The 25,188-nt window shown below is 38.1% G+C and overlaps 1 protein-coding gene across 3 annotated transcripts in view; it reads left to right on the top strand.

Moving 5' to 3' along the window:
* The window catches only part of SLC25A21 (solute carrier family 25 member 21), a 453,133-nt gene that overhangs the window by 410,244 nt on the left and 17,701 nt on the right, over window positions 1-25,188 (top strand). For all 3 annotated transcript variants that reach the window (XM_012767042.3, XM_012767041.2, XM_076004088.1), the window contains 3 exons: window positions 31-90; window positions 3,498-3,605; window positions 17,297-17,461. In XM_012767042.3, coding sequence (XP_012622496.1) covers window positions 31-90; window positions 3,498-3,605; window positions 17,297-17,461 — 333 coding nt within the window. The remainder of the gene's footprint in view (window positions 1-30; window positions 91-3,497; window positions 3,606-17,296; window positions 17,462-25,188) is intronic.

Raw genomic sequence — 25,188 nt, forward strand, 5'->3', positions numbered from 1 at the left:
TAAATCTTTGGGTTTGGTTTTGTTTCACAGTTTTTCACCTTTGAGCAGTACAAGAAATTGCTGGGATATGTGTCACTGTCACCAGCATTGGTAAGTGAGAATATTTATTATACTTAAGTGTGTGTGTTATTTCATAAAGCAAAATCTAGAAACAAAAACCCTTTTGATTCCCCAAGCCCAGCTACTAAAATATGAATTCAAGTTATTCAATGTTCAGCTACTTGTTGAAAGCCATCTTCCTAATAACTCACAATTTGGCTATTTTATAGCTCCCAATGATAAATTTATGATTATAATGATATGTCTGATGATTGATATGTCTAATGATAATGATATAAAGACCTATATGAGATATGGTCAAGAATATGAAATAAAGAGTACATTTATCAAAGACTCTTTTAAAACCAAAACATACATATGTTTCCACACATATTGCACATATCTATTTATGCAAAAGTCAATATGCCTAAGATTATTTCCTAACAGGTCACTTTTCCAGCTTTTGCTCCAGCTGTAGTAAATATAGGAGTTCAGGTCCCTCGGGATAAAATCACTCTGTGGTCAGACACAGACTGAAGGGCGTTTTTGTAGGAATGACTGTAAACAACTCAACTAGGGAGAACAGTGATCTAAAAATGACATATCTTAAATATGACACAAAGTTCACTTGGTGATTTGATCATTTCCGTATGCCACTCCTCTCCTTCTTGGTGACTTTTCTGCTTTTCACAAAACAAGGTAAATTGTATTGACCAGTGGGTTTTACAAATGTGTGTGCGACAAGAACCCTATATAGCAAATGCACTAATTTCTCCCTCCAAGTCTGCAAAACAAAACAAAGCAAAATCTTGATTGGCCTTTCCAATTGGCAACGTACCCTTCAGCCTCTAGAAAAATGCCTGAGTTTGCCTGCAGCAATGTACCTCAAACTCAATCAGAAAGACAGTATTCTTAGCTTCAACTCTTTACTTGTAAAGGTTCATTTCAGAATATTTACTCTGCCAAATAGACTACCCAAGAATAAGTATCTGTTATTTTAAAAATCATGCATGCCCTTTCCAGGCAGGATCCTGGTAAGAAACCAGACAGTATCACTTTCTGTTATGATAAAGAAACTTCATGTCTAGATTCTGCCTAACAAGACTGGCAGGCACAGCCTCCTAGGAAGGAGTAGTGGTACCACGAATCTCAAAATGTGCTAAGATTTTTTCTTTTTATTTCTTGGTGTCTTCCCTTAAAGTCATTCTTAAAGTTGGAAACATCTTGACAAAAAGAAGATCTAAAACTTCCTAGCAAGAGACAATAAAATATGGTCTCCAAAGGGCCAGCTGGCTGTTCTTGTGTTGAGCATTGGCACCATGTGAGAGACAGCAGGTCTTTCGACCATTGAGTATTGAAACAGAAAAGCATTCGGCCACTCTGACTACTATAGCCAAACACATGTATACAGTTCTTCTCTTTTCTTGAACTCATTTATTCTAGTTTCTTTTTTGATATAGCTAGATACTTAAACAGCTGTTAAATGTCCCCTTGTGCTCTCACATGAAAAGCCTAGGAGGCTGGAAACCCAACAGTAAACGCAGGTCTCTGGAACAATCTATGTAACACAATCTGTTGATATCTGATCAATTCTTTTGACAAGGGACTGCTGAACACTAGTTCTGACAGCAAATGTAACTGAGTTTTATAGAAGAACAAAAAAGTGAATTACTTGGAAGATTGCATATAGTAAGTAATAAAAACTTGAACATCTGGATTTTAGCTTTCCCAGTCAGAAGAGTTTGGGACTAGTATTTTTTTTTTTTTTCTGCTTTTGGCTTCCATGATGGAAGTATGAGCTAAATGAATAAAGTATTTGGTTAGTTACCCTATACAAATATGTTTAAAATCATAATGAAGGGAGATGAAAAGAAAACATAATTAGTTATTCCCTCTCTCCTAGAATCTGTTTGCAATCCTATTTTTCCTCTCTATGTGCAGCAAGAACAATGGTGTTTGTATAGCGTGTTACAAGAGGCTTTCACACATTATTTTGAACCTCATAATAACTTTATGGAGTACAGAAATTAGATATTATTATTTCCATTTTACAGATTTGAAAATTGTGGCTCGTGAGAGGTTCTAGTGATTTAGACACAGAGCCACAGCTAGCACCCATGGTGCCTTTGTGAGAATTTAAAAAAGGTGCCCCCTCTCTCCTGTCTGATGATTCTCCACGGGTCCAGCTTGGATGTGCTGAACTGGATTTCAGCCTCCATGCACCCTGGGCTAGGCACCTTTGTCTGTGTATAAACTACTGTACAAGACAGCTCTGGTCACACAGCCAATCAGCCACAGAACCAGGACCTAAACCCTGGATGCTGCCCTCATTCCACCCTACCTGCCCTTCTAAGGTTATGGAACATTCCTTTCTCCCTTCTCTCTTTTGGTTTCCTGTTTTGAAGATATTAGAGACCCGTTATCCCTTGATAAGAGTTATATGTTCTTTACTCTTTATTGGTTTTATTCTTCTTTTAGTTGTATATAGTATTCCCTCTTCTCCTGGAAGTGGAAGTTCAGCACTAAAGAATTACTTTTTTCCAGCATCTGTTTTGGCAGTTGGGGGCTTTGTTTCATTTTGTTTTTCTGCTGTTTGTGTGTGTATATGTGTGTGTGTGTGTGTGTGTGTGTTTTAATTGTGATTATTTTTATATAGATTTTCTGGAAAACCCTTAAATATTCTACTTAGAGGAAAATTCTAGAAAGCTGTTTTTTCCTATTGCAGAAACTTTTAACAGATAGCAAATAAGAACCTGACATAGAATCATCCTTTGATAAATGTTCTAGATTTTAGTTGAGCCCTTCAAAACAACCTAGCCATTTCTGATCTCAGCTTTAATTTCTTAGCTTTTAGACCCAGAAGTATAAGGTAATTACCAGTTGTTTTTTAAATAGGGAAAGGATGAATAAAAAATAACTTTTATTTGTTAATAGTCTAGAATAACAACTCTAGGAACATGACTATACATTTAAATATTTCCAGCTACGTTGTTTGTTACCTGAAATTTAGCTTTTCATATAAACATTTTATTTGTGGTTCTGCTCCTTGAATTTCTTTATATGCTCAATAAATGAATTTAAGTAGATGTTTAAAAATGAAGCTCTCTTTTTACAATTCAAAGTCTCCTTTAATTGTTATATGTGCAGATGTTTTAGTATCCACCTTAAAACAGTAAAACAACCTTGCTTTTGGTTAAAGGAAAAAGTCGTTGTTGATGGGGCTTTGACATTTTATTTTGAAATTGTTAGGATGTGGTTTGTGGCTTCTGTAATTTCTTCTTCATGAATTGTCAGCATCTAATCAAGAACTAAAGCTGTTTAGTAATGGTATATGGTGCATTTGTGTAGCTTTCTCCATTCTCATTATAACATTCAGCTGCATAGTGTAATGAATGGGATGCTTAACCCAGTACACATGATGACTTGTTTTAAAGTATTGATTGATTTAATTTTTCTAGACATTTGCCATTGCCGGATTGGGATCTGGACTAACAGAAGCCATCATAGTTAACCCTTTTGAGGTAGTAAAAGTTGGCCTGCAAGCCAGTCGGAACACATTTGCAGAGGTAACCATTTAATGTTTTCCTATTGTTGAGGAACACTTACAAAATTATTTTTAAGTATACATATAAAATTATGGAACCAGCTCTTACTCACTTATTAAAGTCATAGTAAATCATTGTTAGGGAAGTATCACAAGAAAAAAGTCAAATATCTTCCACAAGGAAAGCACTAACAAAAATGTACCAAGATCTAATGGACAAACAAATGTTTATACATTTGTATTTAAGAGTTCTAGTGTAATCTATAATGACTTGTTTGGAAATATTTTCCTGACTTCTGGCAAAACTTCTCTTTCACGCAGAACTGCAATAGACTGTAGCAAAACCACTGAAGAGATAATTTTATTGTGCCTTTAATAAAGAACTAAGTCATTTTTTTAAAATGACCTCACTCCTTTCCCCACTCCACCCGCCACCCACCCCAAAATATTCTGATAATCTGTCAAACTTGTCTTTTGGTTAAATGCGAATGAGCAAAACTACTAAACCTGTGTAGACGTCACCACGTGGGCAATGATGGGTCTTGACGTTTAATCACTGGTACATGATGTTGCATGGAGACAGCTTCCCTTGGTGTGTGCTGCCTTCACTACTTTCCAGTTGCCTAATAATCCCCTTTAAACCGCCATATCCAATTGTTCTTGTTTGATTCTTTTGGGTGCCAAGCACAAGGTAAGGGGGAAAACAAGGGAATTGGCATTCTAGGTCCTTTCTTAGCATTTAAACTTAATTCCACAACTGGGTAGCATGTGGTATAAATTGGCTTGAAGTATCTGCTGATCTGGATTTTTCTGCAGAAAAGTTTCTCTGCCTACTGCTTAAGCAGCTGCTAATGGGTGGAGACCCCCTCACTCCCACCCCACTTCCTGCCTGCTGATACTGCCTGAGAGCTTCCTGGCAGCTTCTTGGGCAGGGGTGTGGGGAAATTGGGGGGCCCTACTCACCTGTAGCTGCCAAGACCTGGGGGGACAGGGTTGGGCTGTTACAGCAGATGGTATCTACTCAGATGAAGTCAATGCTAATTCAGGGGAAATTTTTCTTTTTTTTTTAAGTTTCAAAAGGTTGTCTTAAATATAGCAGTACATACCACTTCGGAAAAGGTTGAAAATCTCTATATTCCCCTAGTTTTTGTTTCTGTTCTGCTTTATCTCTGTTCTTTCTTGAATAAAGGAAAAAGATAGGAATAGAGGCAAGAAAAAGAAACTTTTTGAAAATGTCTTATCAATATGGAGCATTTAAAACAGTTTCCATGCAGTCTGCTCAAGGAATACTTGGTGTGCTAGACTCAGAGAATTACCCACTGAAAGAAAATTTTGAAGACTCCCCTATCCAATGCCTCAGTTTACCCAGTGGGAAGGAAGCTTGTCTTGGAGCAGCAATGAGTGGCCAAAGGAATAAACAGACCTTCAATTGCAGTCCTTTATCTAGGCAGCATGTAACCACAGGGACCCAAATTGGGCAGAGCACCAAGGAGCACTCAAAGGAATGAAAATTGTAAGAGTTCCCACAGTACCTCTGCTCATGCCTAATGTTCTTTTTCTCTCCTCTGCCTTCAAGGAGGTTCTACACTGAGGTGAAGTAAGTGCTGCTAATGTTTTGCATGTGCTGAAGGCTTGCTAGAACACAATAAACACCCTTCCCGACTAACACAAGAATGTGCTGCATGTGTATGTGCTCCCAGAACATTTACACAAGTGCAGACTGTGTAAATTATGGATATTCAGCCATATTTTTAAGCAGGAGTGTGGCAGAGGGAGGGTGGTTGGGGTCTTTTGCAGAATCTACTGAACTAGACAATGTCAGGTATTTACTTAGAATAAAATCTCTTAGATATATTATAAAATATTTTTAATATTACTTCAACCATTCAGAACTTAGCAAAGTAATGATCACATAGACCACATCCATCAGCATTCATTTAAAGCAACTTGCAGAATTTAGTAGCTGCACTGAGGTAGTGTTCTGATGTGGCACATTGTAGGCAATATTGACCAAATTGAAACAGTAGTTAGTAGTAAGTAGTTTGCAGTCAGTGGGCACTCAACATAAAGTCATGTGACTATGCCTATTGCAAAAAATGTCTGAGAGAAACAGATGACATGATAAGAATAGAAAATTTGGATCCAGTTATTTAAAAAATAACTACTGGTCATTTTTTCAGCTGTCTCATGGGTCTTTTGTCTAGGACTGGATAAGGCCACAGCCCTCCTCCATTGACTAGCACTTTCTTTTCTCCAGGAAGGGGATACCCTTTTGTTAATCTATACCTGTGTGTTGATTTAACCCCAGTGTTAGGTGTGCTCACTTCAGCATTTGTATGGCCAAGAATAATTATCACTTCCTTCACTCTAAGGCTTTGTGGGTTGTCAAGTATAAAAGTGAGACAGGAAGGAGGAAGAAGAGAAAGAGAGGAAGAAAGGAATTAATTTAATGTCCACTGCATGTAAAGATTATACTTTAAAAAAAATTAATACAAGCATAAAAATAATGCATATTTATGTTTTTTTTTTTTTTTTTTTTTTTTGAGACAGAGTCTCGCTTTCTTGCCTAGGCTAGAGTGAGTGCCGTGGCGTCAGCCTAGCTCACAGCAACCTCAAACTCCTGGGCTTAAGCAATCCTACTGCCTCAGCCTCCCGAGTTGCTGGGACTACAGGCACGAGCCACCATGCCCGGCTAATTTTTTATATATATATTAGTTGGCCAATTAATTTCTTTCTATTTTTATAGTAGAGACGGGGTCTCGCTCAGGCTGGTTTCGAACTCCTGACCTCGAGCAATCCGCCCGCCTCGGCCTCCCAGAGTGCTAGGATTACAAGCGTGAGCCACCGCGCCCGGCCCATATTTATGTTTTAAAACACCAAAAAGCTATATATTTCTTATATATGTGTGTGTAAATGCACTAAAAATGATCTAGAGTCTAGAGCAGTGCTATCCAATAGAAATATAATGTGAGCAATATTTTCTAGTAGCTATATTTAAAAAAATTAAACTGGTGAAATTAAGTTAATATTAAATAATATATTTTATTTAGCCTAATATATCTATTTTTTTCCTTTAAGATATTATTTTTAGAACAATTTTAGGTTCACAGCAAAATTAAGCAAAAGGTACGGTGATTTCCAGTAAACTCCCTGTCCCTACATGCACATAGCCATCTCTAGTGTCAACCTCTCCCACCAGAATAGTACTTTTGTTACAGTTGGTGTAACTACATTGACATGTCATTATCACCCAAGTCCATAGTTTACATTAGGTACTCCTGGTTTCGTACATTTCATGGGTTTGGACAAATGTATAATGACATGTACCCACCATTATAGTGTCATGCAGAGTAGTTTCACTCCCCGAAAAATCCTCTGTTCTCTGCCTGTTCGTCCCTCCCCCCACCTTACTCCCTGGCAACCACTGATCTTTTCACTGTGCCTATGGTTTGTCATTTCAACATGTAACTGGTATAAAAATTATATGAGATATTTACATTCTTTTTTATACTAATTTTTAAAATCTGGTGTGTATTTTATGCTATAGCACTTCTCAACTAGGATATTTCAAGTGCTCAATAGCCACCTGTGGGTAGTCACTTCCATAGAGGATAGTTCAGGTCTAGAGAAATTCATACTAAAATTCCTAAAATTCATACTTCTGGAAAGGAGATTGGAATGGGGAAGGAGAAAGTAAGAGTTTAAGGGAAGGGTTTTTTGTGTAGTTGTATGTTTTAACATGAGAGTGTATTCATGTATTGTCTGTGAACATTTACTTTTAAAAGTAATATATGCTCATGGTAGAAAATTTAGAAAATGTCTTTATTTAGAAAATAAAGAAAAGCATGTAATCCAAAAGAAATGCTTTAATGATTCTGCTAGCGTCAAGCCCTGCCTTCAGGGAAAAACTTCTCAGCTGATCTAGTGGGAATGGCTTCCTGGCCCACCTTGGGGCTCAACCTTTCATAGTTCAGGTGCCATGGCTTCATTTATACTAACAGGAATCCCCATTTTTTTCCTTCTTTATAATTTCTAACAAAGTTTAAACCCTGTGCACCAATCATTGAAGAACACATTTAATCAGAGCTGTCTAGAATAGGAGGCAGTTGGAGAACTAGAAAAGCAGACCCAAGGTTTGGGAAGAAAACACTGAAATTCTCACCATTCTTACAATTTTCTAAGAGTGGCCTTAAGCAAGGTACTTAAAGTTCCCTGGTTGTTAAAACTGTGGTGATGAGTCCCTCTTCCTTACAGCCAGGCATTTCTGTGTAGTGGTTAGAAGGACAAGCCCTAGAGAGAGATTCAGTTATTGACTGTGTGACAGCCTCATGTTTCCTACCCTGACCGTAACCCAGTTTCCTCTTTTGTTAAGAAAAAGTAATAGTAATAGCCACATCAGATGGGATAATGAGGATTAAATGAGACATGTATATATAAGGCTGTCAATACAATCTGGCATGTAGTGATGGTTTAATAAATGTTGGTAGTTATTACAACACGCTCTTTATGAGAATTTAAATGTGATGATATATGTAAAGGTCTTAACACAGAGCCTGGCAAATGGTAGGCAGTCAACCAATGATAACTATTTCTATATGCAAGTTGATCTTATAAATCCTTAAGTTTAAATGTAGACAGATTTATTTAGAGATACTGCCCCAATCAATATTGAGCAGTCACAGCTGACACCAGTTGTGGGGACAAACATAACTTACTGGTCAGTCTTCTCCCTCAATGTGCCTGTGTTCATTCTCAGTTCCCAGTGCCATCCATTCAGCCAGCATTGTTTGTCAAGTCTCAAGGACTGGCAGCATGCTTACAGTGCCTATTGACAAGGTCTTTAAACTCAGATGCAGGTCAGTAGTAGCTGGATGTCTGTTTGCTGTAAATAATTAGTATCTAGCAGCAGAAGTTAGAGATGAAATGAAAAACATTTTAGGCTACTTTGGGAAGAATTTTCTTCAATCAAGACATTCTTCCTCTGCAATAATTGTATACAGTTAACATGGGTTCTTGATCACACCTTCTTAGTCACTTTACATGGGAGGTTGTAAACTAAACTCATTTTTCAGCCTTTTCAGTCAATTACAGCTACCAGTTGTGGTGGAACACTAAACAGATGGGCGACATGCAGAATGACCCCTGGCTTTACAACACTTTTAGGAAAAGAAAAGCAGTTTTCCCATAGAGGCTTATTTTTCAGGTAGACAACACTTGTCCTGCCACTTGGGTAGGTTTCTTAGGCAGCATGTCTATTATTCAGGACATGAACCACCATGGAATCCTACACAGGGTATTTCAGATTTTCCTGTTTCTTCAGCCTGAGGTGGTGAGTCAATGTGGTCTTTTAAACATGAAATTTCCTAAGAAGCTCCTGCAGCTGAGAGGGGCTCTGCAGTGGAAGACAGCCGAGGGTAACAGTAGTCAATATGACACTTAATCTTATAAAGTCTTCTAGGCAATAGGAAAATAATAAAGATGGAACAAAAGAACTGCTGCAGTCCTAGATACAGAGAATATGGTCTAGATCTCTAGAAGGAGGGGCGGAGCATAGGTGGGTGTCCCCTTGGCCATGTGGGGAGGGCATGGCTGGCAGAGGGCCAGAATAGGGTCTCTGAAGCATGGTGTCCAGGGAAGGGCCCCAGAGCTGGGATCCAAGTGCAGCACTGGCAAAGAGCAGAAGCTTCTTCTGTTATGCTGTTGACGGCTGAGTGATGGGAACTCTAGTCCATGGGGCTCCAAGTGCAATTGCCATTGGGATTTCCCAAGAACAGCAGGTACTGTGCTGGCTCCAGCTGCCCAGGGTCTCCCCTCTGTGGTATAGGCTGGTTCTCTAGCCAGTCAGAGGTATGTTCCCACAAAATATGCCTTCCCATTCAGTTTAGCCATAAACTATTCTAAAAATTTAAAGGAAATTGTGGTTAATTTGGTTCCTGATACTGCCCTCATATCCATCGGACTTATTTTAAAATATAAAATATTTTAATAGGTGTGCTTGTCTTGCCTACACTTTTTAAATTACCACCATATCAGTCAAAGGCTATAATCCCCGCCACATTTCCTCCAATTCCAATACCAGAATCTTGGCCAGCATCTTAAAATTCACAGGGAATAAAGAAAACCGGTCTCTAATTTAAATATAGTTGACCTTCTGTGGGGAGCAAAGTAATCACAGCTTTGTCATGCTTTGGTTTGGTTCAGTGGGTATAAAAACATGTACAGATAAAATTGGGATAGACCCAAATTTCCCCCCATCCTTCAAACTAAACCCAAGTAAAGAGTTGTTCTGGGTTGTAAGTCTCTTTGTCTTAGGACTAAGCTTGCCCACAGATTTCTCTATTGAAGATGGTATGCATATTCAGTCTTGCCAAAAGTATGACTTTATAGCTTGTTGTCCTTATAGGACCTTTCTCCCCTCTAACTGGGTGCATTGGTTTTTTATCTGTATATTTCTAAGAACTAGAACACCCCTATCAGTTGTGCTAAGCCAAGTGGTGTTTGGCTGGCATGCTCTCTGCTAGCCTGGAAAATGTGAATTTCTCCCCAGGAGCAAAATCTTGTATGAATTGTTTCCCAGTTTTTCTCTCCACTTTGAAATCTACTTCAAAGTTATTATTTGGCTAAAGGGTTATGTTTTCCTTCCCTTGAGGTCTATAGGATATGCTTCTGATGTGTGGCTGGGGCACAGGTTTTCCTTCTACTCTGTCATTTTTTTGTCTACGTTACATATGAACATAATCATTCTCACCCCCAAATACAAAACTAAACCTTTAGGAAATTGCAAAAGCCTGTTTTACTTCTATGTAGTCTTTAAAGATGTTCAGCTCAAGAAAAGCATAATTAGTCTTCTACCTACTTGCTCTGATTATAATTTTAAGGATCAATGAACAGATAGCAAATGTGCAATTGATGGTAAAATCTTTAAAGAGAAGTATTTTTAAAAAATTAGTTCAGGGTTTGGTTCTGGTTTTGGATAACACCACTAAATATAGTTCTATGTACTTTATCTTGAAAGCTTAGTAATTCAATAGAGACCAATTAGGTAATATCACAAAGCTTAGTGACTATTTTCTCAATAGACAATCAGCAAATATTTAACTAAATTTAATTATTTTATGTAGGGTCAACATAAAGTGAATTGAAGGGCTGGATTTTGTGATCATCTCTTTCAAGAAAGAGAGAGAGAAGAAGTTGAGTTATATAAAAAGAGAGCATGTGGCTCTGTTTGCAGACAGTGTAAGAAGCTTGCTTCAAGGGCATGTCAATATGCATGATGGCATAATGAGTTAAGTTCAAGTTTTGCCTGCATTGCTGTGTGAAACACTGCCTGGCAACTGTTCAGTACATAAATTATTTCTTTCCAGTCTATGATTCCTGCAGGCAGAGAAGAAAATTATGCATATGAATCTATTCCTATAGGCAGTACCTAAGGCAGCAGCCAAGTTACCTCTCTATTATTATTTACATAAAATAGAATTTTGTCTTCCATTCAGCTGTGCCAGGAACTCTACAGTTTTGCTTACAGAATTGGCACTTTGAAGTAATAATAATAGCTATCATTTATAGAACATCTACTTTTTACCAAGACACTCTGCAAAGTGCCTTACATGTTTTCTCTTTGTTTTATATTTTTAAAAAATTTTACATAATTTTATAAATTGCTGAAGTCATGCATTTTTTTCACAAATCAAGTAATACAGAGCTAGAAAAAGAAAAATCAATTGATGATTTTGCCAACATCTCCCTTAACCCCATCCCACTGGTCACCACTGTGAATTCTTCCACTTTTCCTGCTGCTCACACTCACTTAATATTTCAGATCCTCCCGTTATCTCTATAAGGTTGGCAGCTTTATCCCCATTTTGCAAGTAAAGAAAATAAAGCCCAGTAACGTTAGCTCTAAAAACCCAAGCCTTAACAAAGAGGTCTCTTTCTAGTCAACCACACTGCTTTCATTGGGCTACAGAGCCCTGGATACACAGTGTACTTTGGAGACTCAGAAGGGGGACGGTTTGGAGGGGATGAGGGAAGAAAAACTACCTACTGGGTACAGTGCACACTATTAGAGCGACGGGTCCACTAAGAACCCAAGACATCACTAGACAATTCATCCATGTAACCAAAACCACTTGTACCCCTAAATCTATTAGAATAAAGAAAAGAAAAGAAACCTGGATACTTAAGATGCTTAAGGGAAAAGCAAAAGAAGTTGTTTCTTAAACCATGAAAAAGCAAAGCCTCCTTTGTTGCCAGTCTTCTCTGATCAGTAACCCCTGTGGCCTCAGCACCGTCACCTCCCTTCCTTCCTGCTCTGCCAGCAGCACGGGGGCAAGGTGCAGTGTCAGTGTCTGCTCACCTGCAGGGTCTTGTGCTCCTCTAGGGGTAATCACTGGCCAGCAACTTGGTATTGGCATAGCTGTGGCTCAGCATCTGGGCAGGTTTTTTGACAGCAAATTATTCTCTACTTACAGATTGTTTAAAAATAGATCTGTTCATCTAACGTGAATTCTAGACCATAATTATATTTTGGGTCTTTTTTTGTCCATAATCATGCCCTAATAAAACAAACTAAAATGACAAATTGTGAAATATCTAAGCTAAAAGGACTGTATAAATGTGGACTTTTAAGCCTGATTCCTCTCCTTCCACGTTTTGTTCTCAAATAAAAGGAAAGTTTTTCTCTTATTTTTTATTTTTTCAAATGTATGAAAATGCTTCAAGACCTCATTTGAGTAATGAAAAGTATGGGTGATCTTTTATCTCCTGAAAAGCAAGAGCATTTTCCTACCTGAATGTAGCAACTGGCTCTTCTCTTTTTTAACAAAGCAGTATTTTTCGGAAGGCCCAGATACAGACACTCCCTCCATTGTGTAAAGGTCTCATCCAGTTTGCTTTCCAGCCATGTGACGAAATGCAATGCAACACCTTTATTCCATTGGCTCTCAAACACAGCAAATTCACCTTGCCCTAAGAAGCCAGTGAAGGAATGCGTGCAGAGCGTGCTGTCTTTTGACGTGGTGTGCCTAGAGCTCCTTTGGCCTTAGAGATGGAGGAAATCCACTGACACACCCACGCCTGTATCTACTGCTATTTACCCAGGGAACAATTGCCTGCTGCCTAAAACCTCTGTCTGTGATCTCATACGCTAATCAGAGACAGCTATGGTCAGTAGTTGGATGGAAGAACTCCAAAAAAAAAAAAAAAACTCAGGCTGCCATACGTCATCTCAGTGATTTGTTGGTAGTACTGGACTCTCAGTGAGGATTCAGTGCCCTGGAGTGGTGCCTCGGAACACTGTTTAGGAAAAGAATCCTTCTTTCTGTCTCTCTTTTTTCTCTTTTTTCAGTTTTTCATTTTTATTTTCAATAAGTTATATTGTGTATATTTGAGATTTATAGCATGACATTGTGGGATACATATAGGTAGTAAAATGTTACTATAGAGAAGCAGATTAACATATTTATCATCTCACAGCATACTTTTTTTGTGTGTGACCACAGCAGCTAAAATCTATTTATTTAACAAAAATCCCTAGTGTAATACAATACAATTTCATTAATTATTGTCCTTCTGTTGGACATTAGCTCTCTAGACTTGTTCATCCTGCATATGTGCTACTTTGTATCCTTTGACCTAAATCTCCCCATTTTCTCCCCCACACTCACCTCTCCCTGCCCCTGCTAACCATTGCTTTATTTTTTATCTCCATATATTTGACCTTTTTTTTTGGTTAGATTTCACATATAAGTGAGATCATGCAATAGTCTTCTTTCTGTCTTTAGCTTATTTCACTTAGGATCATCTCTTTTAATTAAACTTCAGAGTAACTTTTTAAACAGAAATTTGATTTGATATTCCATAACCACTGTGGCATATTTTTATGGATAGATATAAAAATTTACAACATATCTGTTTATATAAAAATCAAAAAATATTTTTTAAGTTTCATCCCAATGCACGTATTCCTCCATGCTTGCAGCTCAGGTGCAGTCAATGAAAGAAAGGCACAACTGGGAAAGTTAGAATGCAATTTGGCCCACAATTGGTAACTTATATGAAAATTGGAGTGAAACTAAATATTAGAAGGAAACTGAACTAGTGAGTGACCAACTGGGTTGGATAGTGTTGGAATCATTTCTCTGATGACACCATGTTGTTTTGAAATGGAGGCCCAGTAATCAAATAAGTTTAGTAAAATTCCATGTGTTTACAGAGATCTAGTCAAAATGAGTCCATATTTTCCTACTTAAGCATCCCAGTGGAAGTCACATTTTGCCTTTCTAATTAAATATTTGCTTACGTGTGTGGTACAATGCCTTTGAATGAAACAAAAGACACACCATCATACTTCTAATTTTTATAGGCATGTGAGTTCTGGTTTTTCTTTATCCCAAGGCCCCAACTTGCTATCTGTTGCCTATATCAGTTGGCTTATCAAACTCTGAAAATCTTACCACCTATGCATAACAAAAGTGAGTGTGGAAAGAGCAACACTGGATTAGATGCACAATTCTGGTTAAGCCATTTATCAGCAGCATTTTACCTTAGTAATGGTATCTAACAATCTCTGGTTTCTTCACTTGAAAAATGAGAATATACCTGCTGCTCACTTCACAGGGTTGTTGAGGTAAGCGATCAGATATGTTAGGATGGGAGAACTGCACAGCATAGAAAGCAGACTTGGAGTCCAAGGGGCCACATTTGGGCTCTGGCACTACCACTTACTCTGTGATCTTGAACAAGTAACTGAACTTCTAAGCCTTAGTTTCCTCATCTGTCAAATGGGGGTAATGATAATACCTCTCTCACACATTTGTTCAGAGGATTAAATAACAAGCTATATGTCAAGCACTGAGCATCTGTGATAATGGCTGACAGTGATGAACACTTACTGTGTTCCAAATGCCTGATAACATATATGACAGTGTGCTCTAGGCCATTCCCAACTTTTGCTGCTGTGTTGCCTCGCTTTGCTTCTACAGCCCATAGACTTGCCAAGTGGTCAGGTCAGCCAGGATGCTAACTTTGAGGGGTAAGGAAGAGGCCAATTTACAGGATCTACTGCTGCAGAGAGGAAAGCTCCTGGAGTGAGGCACTATCCCTGGAATGAGACCTCCAGACCAGGGCTTGGATTTGGTTGGGCCTCAGAGGAAGCAGACCTGTTATCTTGCATTCTGGATGAATTTTTGGTGGACTTCATGTCAAGAATCCAGGACTCTAGGAAAAAGAAAGGACAGCCATAATGAATGAGAAAGAGGAAGCTAATTAAATATATCCTCCTCTCCCTCAAGGCAGCCTACACCTTTTGATTCTCACTGCCTTCAACTAACAAAGAAAATGCTTGTTTTTTATTATTATAACTATTTTTATGACTGTCAGCATAATTGCCATTATTATTAACAGCTAAATATGTAGTGAATGCTTACAACGAACTGATTTCACCGACTGACCTAATGTCACAACTGTCCTATAAGGAAAAATCTATTACTATCCTTGTTTACAAATCGGTAAGGTGAGGATAAATCAGAGAGAATAAATACTTGCCAAAGTTAGCCAGCCTTACTGCTGACACAAACCTGAAGCTGTCTCCAAGCTCCTATTTCTATTACTATGCTACCCTCTGATGTAAATTGACAACTAGACTTCAAACTCAACAAAGCACTTGAATTTAAAATCCATGCGTTACACTTTCTCATACCCACCCAGCACCCAAGCCAGTGAAAATCAGGAATTAGAAGATCAGTAAGTGCCATTTGAATATTTGTAAACTCTTACCAAGATCTAGTAAAAGTCTTCTCTTTTCAAGATGATGAGAAAGATATTATCTCCAAATTAATACTAAGTTTAGCCATCGTAATTGTGATGATTTAGCAAACTACGATTTTTAAATAATAGAAACATCTTTATACCCATTTTTTAAGGGAAAGCCATTGTTATTTGCACTTTGATGTAAAGCCATTGGTTTCTCTGTTGCTCTAGAATCTAGATAGCCCCTGAGCTCCTGGTCCCTTCCACTCTCAGCGCCTCAGCTGAGTGAGGGTGGAGAAAAGGCTTAGGTTGGAGGCAGGGAGCGCCTGTGTGGGTCAGTCTGGGCCCAGATGGCCTCACCTCTGCCCCATTCCTCCCATCCCCAGGAAAGCTGCTTCCTCTCCTTCCCTGCCCCTAGGCTGCTTCAGAGCAAGAGAGCAGTACTTAGACAGTTTACTCAGCTCTTTTAGGGTCTTTCCAACAAAAATGAGCTTCTCCTCAACTTGTCCTGTCTCTTTTAAAACCCAAATAAATAATTTGGATTGGTAGTCAGTGTGCCAAAACACAAACAAAAATGTCTCATTATACAACAGGGAGTGAACTTGAACCTTTGGAAAATTTTTTGGTTTTCCTATATGCTATGTCTTATTGTTTCAAGACACAGTCTCACATGGTTTTTTCATGTTACAAAGAAGGTTTTCCTTAAGCTTAAAGTAATTTATTGTAATTAATCTTCTTAAATGAATAGATGAAGTTGAGTATAGAATTGTAGCTAGAGTTTTAAAAACATTTATCAGCAAAAACTATAGGATTTACTATATAAACAAGCTCATTTGAATATGTCATGTTAATTATATAGCTATTATAAAAACAAGTTAGATGAAAAGCCTTTATTGAATTTGTTCTATTCCATTCTGCTACATATATCATGGAGTACTACTCTGGGGATGTAGCCTTAATTGCACATGAGAAGAAAATACTTTTAGTCTGGAAGTGCATCAGACTGCCATGACCACTCTAGCAACCTGCTTCAGTGAAATATCAAACAAATGTATGCCAGTGCTTGTCTTATAGGTGGGGGAGAAAAAAACCACTGAACACTTTCCCCTATTTACTATTCAGTCAAAATATGAGAAGGAAAGTTATCTTTATTGCGAGTACCTCCAAAAAAGGAAACAATCACTCATACTTTTTAAAAACACATATGAATTGTAATTGTATTGTAATGAATTGGAAACCTCAGAGCAAATTGCAGTGAGCTCTCCAGCAATTTACAAAGGTAGCAACAGACTAGATTCCAGCAGTCAGGATATTTCAGCCTTGGGCAATCAGAGGACTGGAAATTCAAGGTAACCAAGTACTCCCAACACTGTTTATTTATAATTTATCATAGCAGTGCTACACAGGCTGATTGCCCACCTCCTTGAGGACGTGGACAATCGACAGCTATTTATCTATGGATGATTTCTAACCTAGCACCAGTTTAAACCATTGAGGTAATGGAATCAAGACTATCTGTAACATTTATTAGAAAAACATAATTAGAAAGGTAAATATGCTGGATTGAGGAGCCAAATATAAATTTCTTCTGGATTAAGTGCAGTTGTGGATTACCAATTTATCTATGTAGTTAATACTGTCCTTCAGTGTGGATAATCCAGAACTGGACACAATTATTTACATGTTGAAAGTGGTGATAGTTAGTACATAATGTCAGTTTCACTAATTCCACCAAAGATGTTTTCTCTTTGCCAATTATCTTTCCTATAAAGCTTGTTGTTATGCATGTAATTTTGTTTACTTTGGGGGTTTTCTAATTTTAAAAAGCACAAATCTAGGCATGATTATTCATGTTTGGGGGGAAAAGTCCCTATTAATTCTGGCTGGAGGGAAGCTACTATGGTAATTTACTGTGTTCCACAGTCCCAAAGATAATTTTTCTGGCTTTGCTTCTCTCTTCTTCAGCAACCATCCACTATGAGTTATGCAAGACACATCATTAAGAAGGAAGGCTTAGGGCTCCAGGGCCTCAACAAAGGATTTACGGCAACTTTGGGACGTCATGGAGTTTTCAACATGGTTTATTTTGGCTTCTACTTCAACGTCAAAAACATTATACCTGTCAATAAGGTAACTATTTAAGAGATTAATGTCCTAGAGAAGAAAATGCTATCAATGCTACTAGCTCTATTTGCAGAATGTTTCTTATGTCCTCGTCCATTTTCTAATATGATCCTCACATCCACCCATACCTATTTCAAATCCAGAAACCGGAGGCTTAGAAAGATCAAGTAAATTGCCCAGGATCACACAGTAAGTAGTACAGCAGAGACTGGAACCCAAGTCTGACACCAAAATTTGCTTTCTTAAAGAATATACCATTACACCTGAATGTTTTCCGTTGATCACTCATAAGAATTTCTAGAAACTATGTTACTACTTAATTTTTATCACAGAAGCATAACTTTCTCAAGAAAGTGAAAATTTTCAAATTCTAAACAAACTTTGCACTCAGGGGGAAAAATTGTCAGCCTAAAATTTAAATGTCACCTAGAAATTAATTTTTAAATTCGCGTAGGTTCATTAGGATGAGTCGTAAACCAACTCTTCTAGGATAATTTGCTTTTTTTTTATTATTTTTTTATTTATTTATTTTTTTATTTCGGCATATTATGGGGGTACAGATTTTAAGGTTTCAATAAATGCCCTTCCCCCGCTCCCCCCACAAGTCTGAGTCTCCACCATGACCATCCCTCAGATGGTGCGCCTATCACTCGTTATGTATGTATATACCCGCCCCCCTCCCCCCCTCCCCAATACCCTATTACTATAGTACCTATGTGTCCACTTAGGTGCTACTCAGTTAATACCAGTTTGCTGGAGAATATATCTGGTGCTTGTTTTTCCATTCTTGGGATACTTCACTTAGTAATATGGGTTCCAGCTCTAGCGATACAACTGAATCTACCATTTAATAATTTGCTTTTGATGCAAAAGAAAGATGATAATAATTATGATTATCATCATCATCCTCATTTCCTTTAAATGGTAACTTACAGATGCCAGCAGGACTTTCAACTTATGCAATATAAAAGTAGCACAGGATGTGCTTTTAAGCTATAGCATCACAGAATTTTCCCCACCATCAAATTGCTTACTTACAGTGAAAACTGCAATCCCAGATGCACCATTTGGGGAAACATTTTCTACATGCAGGCAGTTTCCTCAAGGATTCGGTTCTTCATTTTGCTTGGTAGAAAAATATTAAAGGACTTTTTATAAATCACAAAAATATTGCTAATACGGCTAACCAGACTCTTCAGTAAAGTTAGTTGTACCTGCCTCTGTCCCCATATTCTAGTAAAGACCAGAACTTTCTCAAGTAACAGCTGAATCCAAGGCATGTGTTCCACATTAACCATCTGTTGGCATTGCTTTCACTTCACTAACCAAAGTTGTTAACCAGGTCTCACTGTATTTGGAAATCTCATTTATTGAGTAAAAGCTTATGTTTTGTTGGTCTGAAATCTCTGGTCACAGTGTATATAGATTCCCCCAGTGACTGACAATTCCGACTCCAGTGGCCCTTGGAGCTCTTCTCTTGTTGAGCTCATGAAATATAGAAATTGAATGCAATAAACACTTTGGTCCTGGATGACATGAGAGAGCTTCTATTCCCAATACATTGAGACTCTTCTTAGCCAGAACCAGCTAAATAATTTGTGGGGCCCAGTGCAGAACAAAAACGCAGAGCTCTTTGCTCAAAAATTATTAACGATGTCATGACAGCGAGAGCTTTAAATCAACATGGGGCTCATCTCTTCTAAGGGCAGACCCTGTGTGATAGCACAAGTCACACACTCGTGAAGCCAGTCCTGTTTTTCAGACTCTGAGACAACTACTTCATATAACACAAAAGAAGTGTCTATGCCTCCATTCCTCCAGCTATCCAAAGACTTGAGCAGGCAGAAATTACATACAGTGAAATGAATTATACAAATTATTACATAAATTATATAAATATTTATATATCTTATTACATAAATTTGTACATTTATTTTAATTCACGTGTTATTACAATAAGATGAATTTGGTTATGTTTAAGGAAAAATTCAGGAAGAGCAATAAGATGTATATATGGTCACATGTTACTAAATGCTTTAAAAAATTCACAAGTACAAGCTTTATTCTATAATTAACAAATACACTTAAGTTACTAAGCTTTCTGCATTATATAAAAAAAACAGAAACATAAATATTCATTTATTTTTTTAAAGACATCATGGTATTCTGAAACTATGGAAGTAACCTATTAATATTTATCTTGCCAGTTTGCAAACCATCCTTGTTACCAATCTGAATGTTTAATTTCAATAAACAGAGTTATTAAGCACCTGCTTCTATGTAGCAAGCACTCTACCAAGCCCTGGGTACCCTAAGATAAGTAAGACATTGCCCTGTTCTCATAAGGAGCCTTCCAAGAAGACCCAGGAAAAACCACCTGAACAGATGAAATGAGAATGGAGCATCATGTTTAGATAAATGTCATATTGGGAGTCATTAGTTAATCATAATAATATTATTTTTATTTTAAATCACATTTGAAAATATATATATATATATATATTTTTTTTTTTTTTTTTTGAGACAGAGTCTCGCTTGTTGACCAGGCTAGAGTGAGTGCCATGACATCAGCCTAGCTCACAGCAACCTCAATCTCCTGGGCTCAAGCAATCCTTCTGCCTCAGCCTCCCGAGTAGCTGGGACTACAGGCATGCGCCACCATGCCCAGCTAATTATATATATATATTAGTTGGCCAATTAATTTCTTTCTATTTATAGTAGAGACGGGGTCTTGCTCTTGCTCAGGCTGGTTTCGAACTCCTGACCTTGAGCAATCCGCCCGCCTCAGCCTCCCAGAGTGCTAGGATTACAGGCGTGAGCCACTGCACCCGGCTACACATTTGAAAATATTTTATAAATTCTTAGATTTGTCCTTTCTAAATTTGGATCAACATAAACCCCCATCAGACTTTTTTTTGAGACAGAGTCTACTGTGTTGCCTGGGCTAGAGTGCCATGGCATCGGCCTAGCTCACAGTAACCTCAAACTCCTGGGCTCAAGCAATCCTCCTGCCTCAGCCTCCCAAATAGCTGGGACTACAGGCATGCGCCACCATGCCCATCTAATTTTTTTCTATATATTTTTAGTTGTCCAGCTAATTTCTTTCTATTTTTAGTAGAGACAGGGTCTCGCTCTTCCTCAGACTGGTTTCAAACTTCTGACCTCGAGCAATCGCCGCGTCGACCTCCCGGAGTGCTAGGATTACAGGCATGAGCCACCACACCCGGCCACTCCATCAGACTTTTTATATGGAATAGATCATTATGTTTAAAAACATTTGGTTTCTCTAACCTTCAAAATAGGAAGGAAGAAAATTTTAAAATTCAGAAAAATGTATATCTCCCCTTCACAATCTACTCAATAAATGACATTTCCAAATATGTGACCATCCCTCTAGTCTAGTATCGGAACAACTAGACTATTTTCTACTGTTTTCTATTTCCATTTATAAAGGACATACAAAAATGTAAGCTTTGTAATAACAAGGACATTATCTATTCTTTTTTTTTCACTGCTGTATCCCGAGATTAGAATAGTGTCTGGCACATAGTATACCCTCAGTAAATGTCTATTAATTGAATTAGAGGAAAGAAAGAAGGAAGGAGAAAGGAAAGGAGGACTTTTTTTTTTTTTTTTTTTTTTTGCCATTTACCAGATACTAAAGGGATATCTTGACATTTGAGAGGGTTTTAATATTAGCTGATATTAGTTTAACAAGAAGTAGGGAGAGAATTTATGGCTAAAAGGTTTAGACCTAGAACCCCAGAGAGTCTGACCATAATCAAACAAAATTCTAGAGAAAAAGAATTAGGCATTTTAAGTTTATATATAGTAAGATAGCATCTTTATATTAAGAAAGTGAAGTGTTTATTTGGGGAAACGATTCTGAAAATAGATGTAGCCTCTTGCCCAAGTCACCTTACTAGACTGCCAGAGCAGACATGCTTGTCACCAGTAACCAAAATCTTGATGATTTCAGCAGTGTAGACAAAGATCTCAATGCCAGAGGAAAACCTCCAGGAAATAAAGTAGAGCAGAAAAGGTGTAGACTGTTCTTCAAGTCTCATTACATTCAGTATTGTCCAATTTTTTTATGATTATATTCAGTGAAATGTCAACCAACATTTGGCCAAATGAATTCTCTATTAGCTAGCACTTCCCAGATATACATTATACTAGTAAATAAGTGATTATTAATCAAGACTCTGGAAACTATCTTCTAAGTCTTTAAATAAAGGATACATTTTGTTCATTATAATTTTAGAATTAATTTTTTTATTTTGTTATAATGCTTACCAGGCTGAGAACTCATAACTAAAACACCTCATTCTCTCACCTCCATCCAAAGTATCATACACTAAGGAGTTCATTGAAATATGGTTTGTTGTTATTTTAAAAAGTGAAAGTTAAATAAATTCCACTGTAATCCTCTCTGTACGTTAGTGTTACACTAGTGGAAAATGCCAAAACATTTCTTTCTACATATTTGACTATTAACAATTTTAAATCATAAACCTCCTTGCACAGTACTAAAATGTGCCATGTGGCTCAGAATTTCATTTCTAAGCTTCAGCTTCCCAGCTAAAAGAACTGATTCCTTTGCATTTAATGATCTAGGCACTTGAGCCCGTAAGTTGAGGGGTGAGAGGAATACTGTACATAAAAGTTGGTGTCATCACGTCTGTGTGTGACTCCTGGCTTTCAGTCATTCATTGAACACATATTTATTGTCTAACGTGCTAGGCCCTGGGCCAAGCACCAGGAGATGGAATGGTGAGAAGCTGTCACAGAGCTTACAGGGCAATGGAGGTAACAGACAACGACAAGTAAACAACCCAACGCCCAACTATAAGTGATAAAGGAGAAATGCCCCCAGTATAAACCTGATTGGCAGGGAAGGCTTCCCTGAGGAAGTGACATTTGAGCTGAAGAACAAGTTAGAATTTAGCAGGTGACAGCAAATGAGCACAAGGGTTCCAGACATACGGAAAATCTACAAAGAGGGAGGGAGCTGGGCGCCTGGGGCGAAATGAAGGACAGCTGTGTGAGGACAGCAGAAGGGTGAGGGCAGGAATGTGGCCAGAGAGACACATGGGTCACATCATACTGGCCCAGTAGAGGCCACACTAAGGATCCTTATCTTTATCTAAAGAGCACCGAGAAGCAACGAAAGATTTTAAGCAGAGGAATATCCTGATCATTCTGGCTGCAGCGTGGAGCATGGATGGAGTGGTGACAGAAAGGGGAAGGCAGAATCAATGCCTGGAAATGATTTCAGTACGAGATGGTGGGGTCTTGATAGTGTTCATGATGGAGACAAGGAGAAGTGGGCACATTTGGAAAGTATTCCAAAGACAGAATCTATAGGATGTGGTAATGGAGCAAATGTGTGTTGAAAGAAAAGAGGGGGTAGGGATAATGCCTAGGTTTTGGGTTGAACAACTGAAAGGATCATGGCACCATTCACTAGGAAAGAAAAGCATTGGAAGAGAAACAGGCTTATGGAAGAATACTATGGGCTTTGCCTGGAAACTGTGAGTTTACCTGCATTTGGGATTGCAGACTGCAGACGTTGAGTCAGTTGTTGGATGTGGGTCCTGTAGCTTGAGAGGAGAGATCTAAGCTGGAGACAGACACTTAGAAGTCATCAGTCTACCCCCATGAGAGGCAAACAGTCTCTTACTGGTGGAATGACCTTGGACCAACCACTTCCCTGCTCTGAGCATCAGGATTTTTTAAATCTGTAAATTTAAAAAGCTATGATTTTTCTTTCTATCTGACAAAGTTGTTTTGGCGATTAAAATAAATAATATGTGAAGCAGTTTGTGCATGTTAAGGTGCCATGAAAGTGCTAAGTGTGGTGGTGCTGAGAGTGATGGGGAAGGAGGGGGGGCGAGACGGGTGGTGGAAATCGTTAGTGTATAGGATTGCATGAGGAATTGTTCCCAGGACTGTTCCTTGTGCACTTAAATGAGCACTCTGTTTTTCTCTTGCCTAGAACAAAGTCATTGATTTTATGTGTTCTGTAATCTAAGCCTAATTCAAAACTGAGAAACCAGTATTCTTTAAATTTAAACCATAATAAATCAATCCTTTGTGAAGGGGAAGATATGATAATCATTAAAACATGTTGAAGAACGTCATCAAGTTGTTATAAACCATGATGAGGAGGTGATGTTCCTTGAAGGCTTTATTCCATCTTTGCTGTAGGCTGTCTCTGGCCACTCACTTTGGACAGTTTGTTTACAGGGTTATTGTTTCAATTTTCTCACCGAGCAATTGGTCATTCTGCTGTTCCAAGGAAATTTGAGATTTCACCAACTCTGACTGTCATGGAATAATTCTAGGTTTTTCTTTAATTTAATCTGTTTTAAAATATCCATAAATGTCTTACAGTGTTTTGCATCTTCAAAGGATTTGATTTTACAAGGAACTGTTCATAATGTTTATCTCTGGGGAGTGGAAATGGGGAATCCTGTTCGTGCATATGTGTGTGTCTGTGTGTGTGTGTGTGTGTGTGTGAGAGAGAGAGAGAGAGAGAGAAAGCGAGTGCTTGAGCAGGAGAAAGCAAGCAGTGGTGGAGATAAATCACTTTTTCTCTATATCATTCTAAGCTATTGGAAGATTTTACATTTAGTATGTATTGATTTTATAATAGGAAATAAATCAATGAAAAATTTAACAGGACCTCATAAAATAGATTACCTGGTTTACTTTTTCCCCTTTTGCTTAATTCTAAGGCTATGTCACAGAGGTAAAATAGGGACTTGAAACAGTAAAATAGATAAATCACATATCTACTCCTTTAAGTTCTTGACTTAAACTCTTCAGATTGGTGATCACTGGTAGATTCATTTTTCAAGTTATCACAGAAATATTGTAACCTTTTGTGATACTTTATATTATTAAAACTATTTTTGTAGACTCCTTGATTAAGTCTGATTGTCATCACAATAACTATTGTTTTCAGATAAGGAAACCAAATGGAAAGTTAATGCCCAGAGGTGACAGTTACTAAAGGAGTCTATCTGAGATCATACACTGGGGCTTAGGGGTCGGGAAAACTCCCTTCACTGCAGCATGTAATACTTTAGTTCTACATTTTGCCTTATATTTTGTAATACATCTCTTAGAAATGGTTACTAAAATTTAAATAAGTGAAATAGCTGGAGTGTCCACATAATGTACCCAGATTCTTCTTTTACCTCGTTCAGACCTGTAACCTGGTCTTCTCTTTCACGTCCTTCGTCTTTAATCCATAGATAGTCAGAATTGTAAGACAGGCTCTGCAAGAACGAGGCATTGCGGCCGGGCGCGGTGGCTCACGCCTGTAATCCTAGCTCTCTGGGAGGCTGAGGCGGACGGATTGCTCAAGGTCAGGAGTTCGAAACCGCCTGAGCAAGAGAGAGACCCCCATCTCTACTATAAATAGAAATTAATTGGCCAACTAAAAATATATAGAAAAAATGAGCCGGGCATGGTGGTGCATGCCTGTAGTCCCAGCTACTCAGGAGGCTGAGGCAGGAGGATCACTTGAGCCCAGGAGTTTGAGGTTGCTGTGAGCTAGGCTGACACCACGGCACTCACTCTAGACTAAGCAACAAAGTGAGACTCTGTCTCAAAAAAAAAAAAAAAAGAAGAAGAACGAGGCATTGCTAGTTTGAAAATGATCTCCTATGTTATATTTTTTCAGATTTATCTTTAGGAGCTAGCTGTTCCTACTGAGTGGTGAA

The sequence above is a fragment of the Microcebus murinus genome, chromosome 6 (genome assembly GCF_040939455.1).
Source record: "Microcebus murinus isolate Inina chromosome 6, M.murinus_Inina_mat1.0, whole genome shotgun sequence".
In the NCBI taxonomy this organism is placed as follows: domain Eukaryota; kingdom Metazoa; phylum Chordata; class Mammalia; order Primates; family Cheirogaleidae; genus Microcebus; species Microcebus murinus.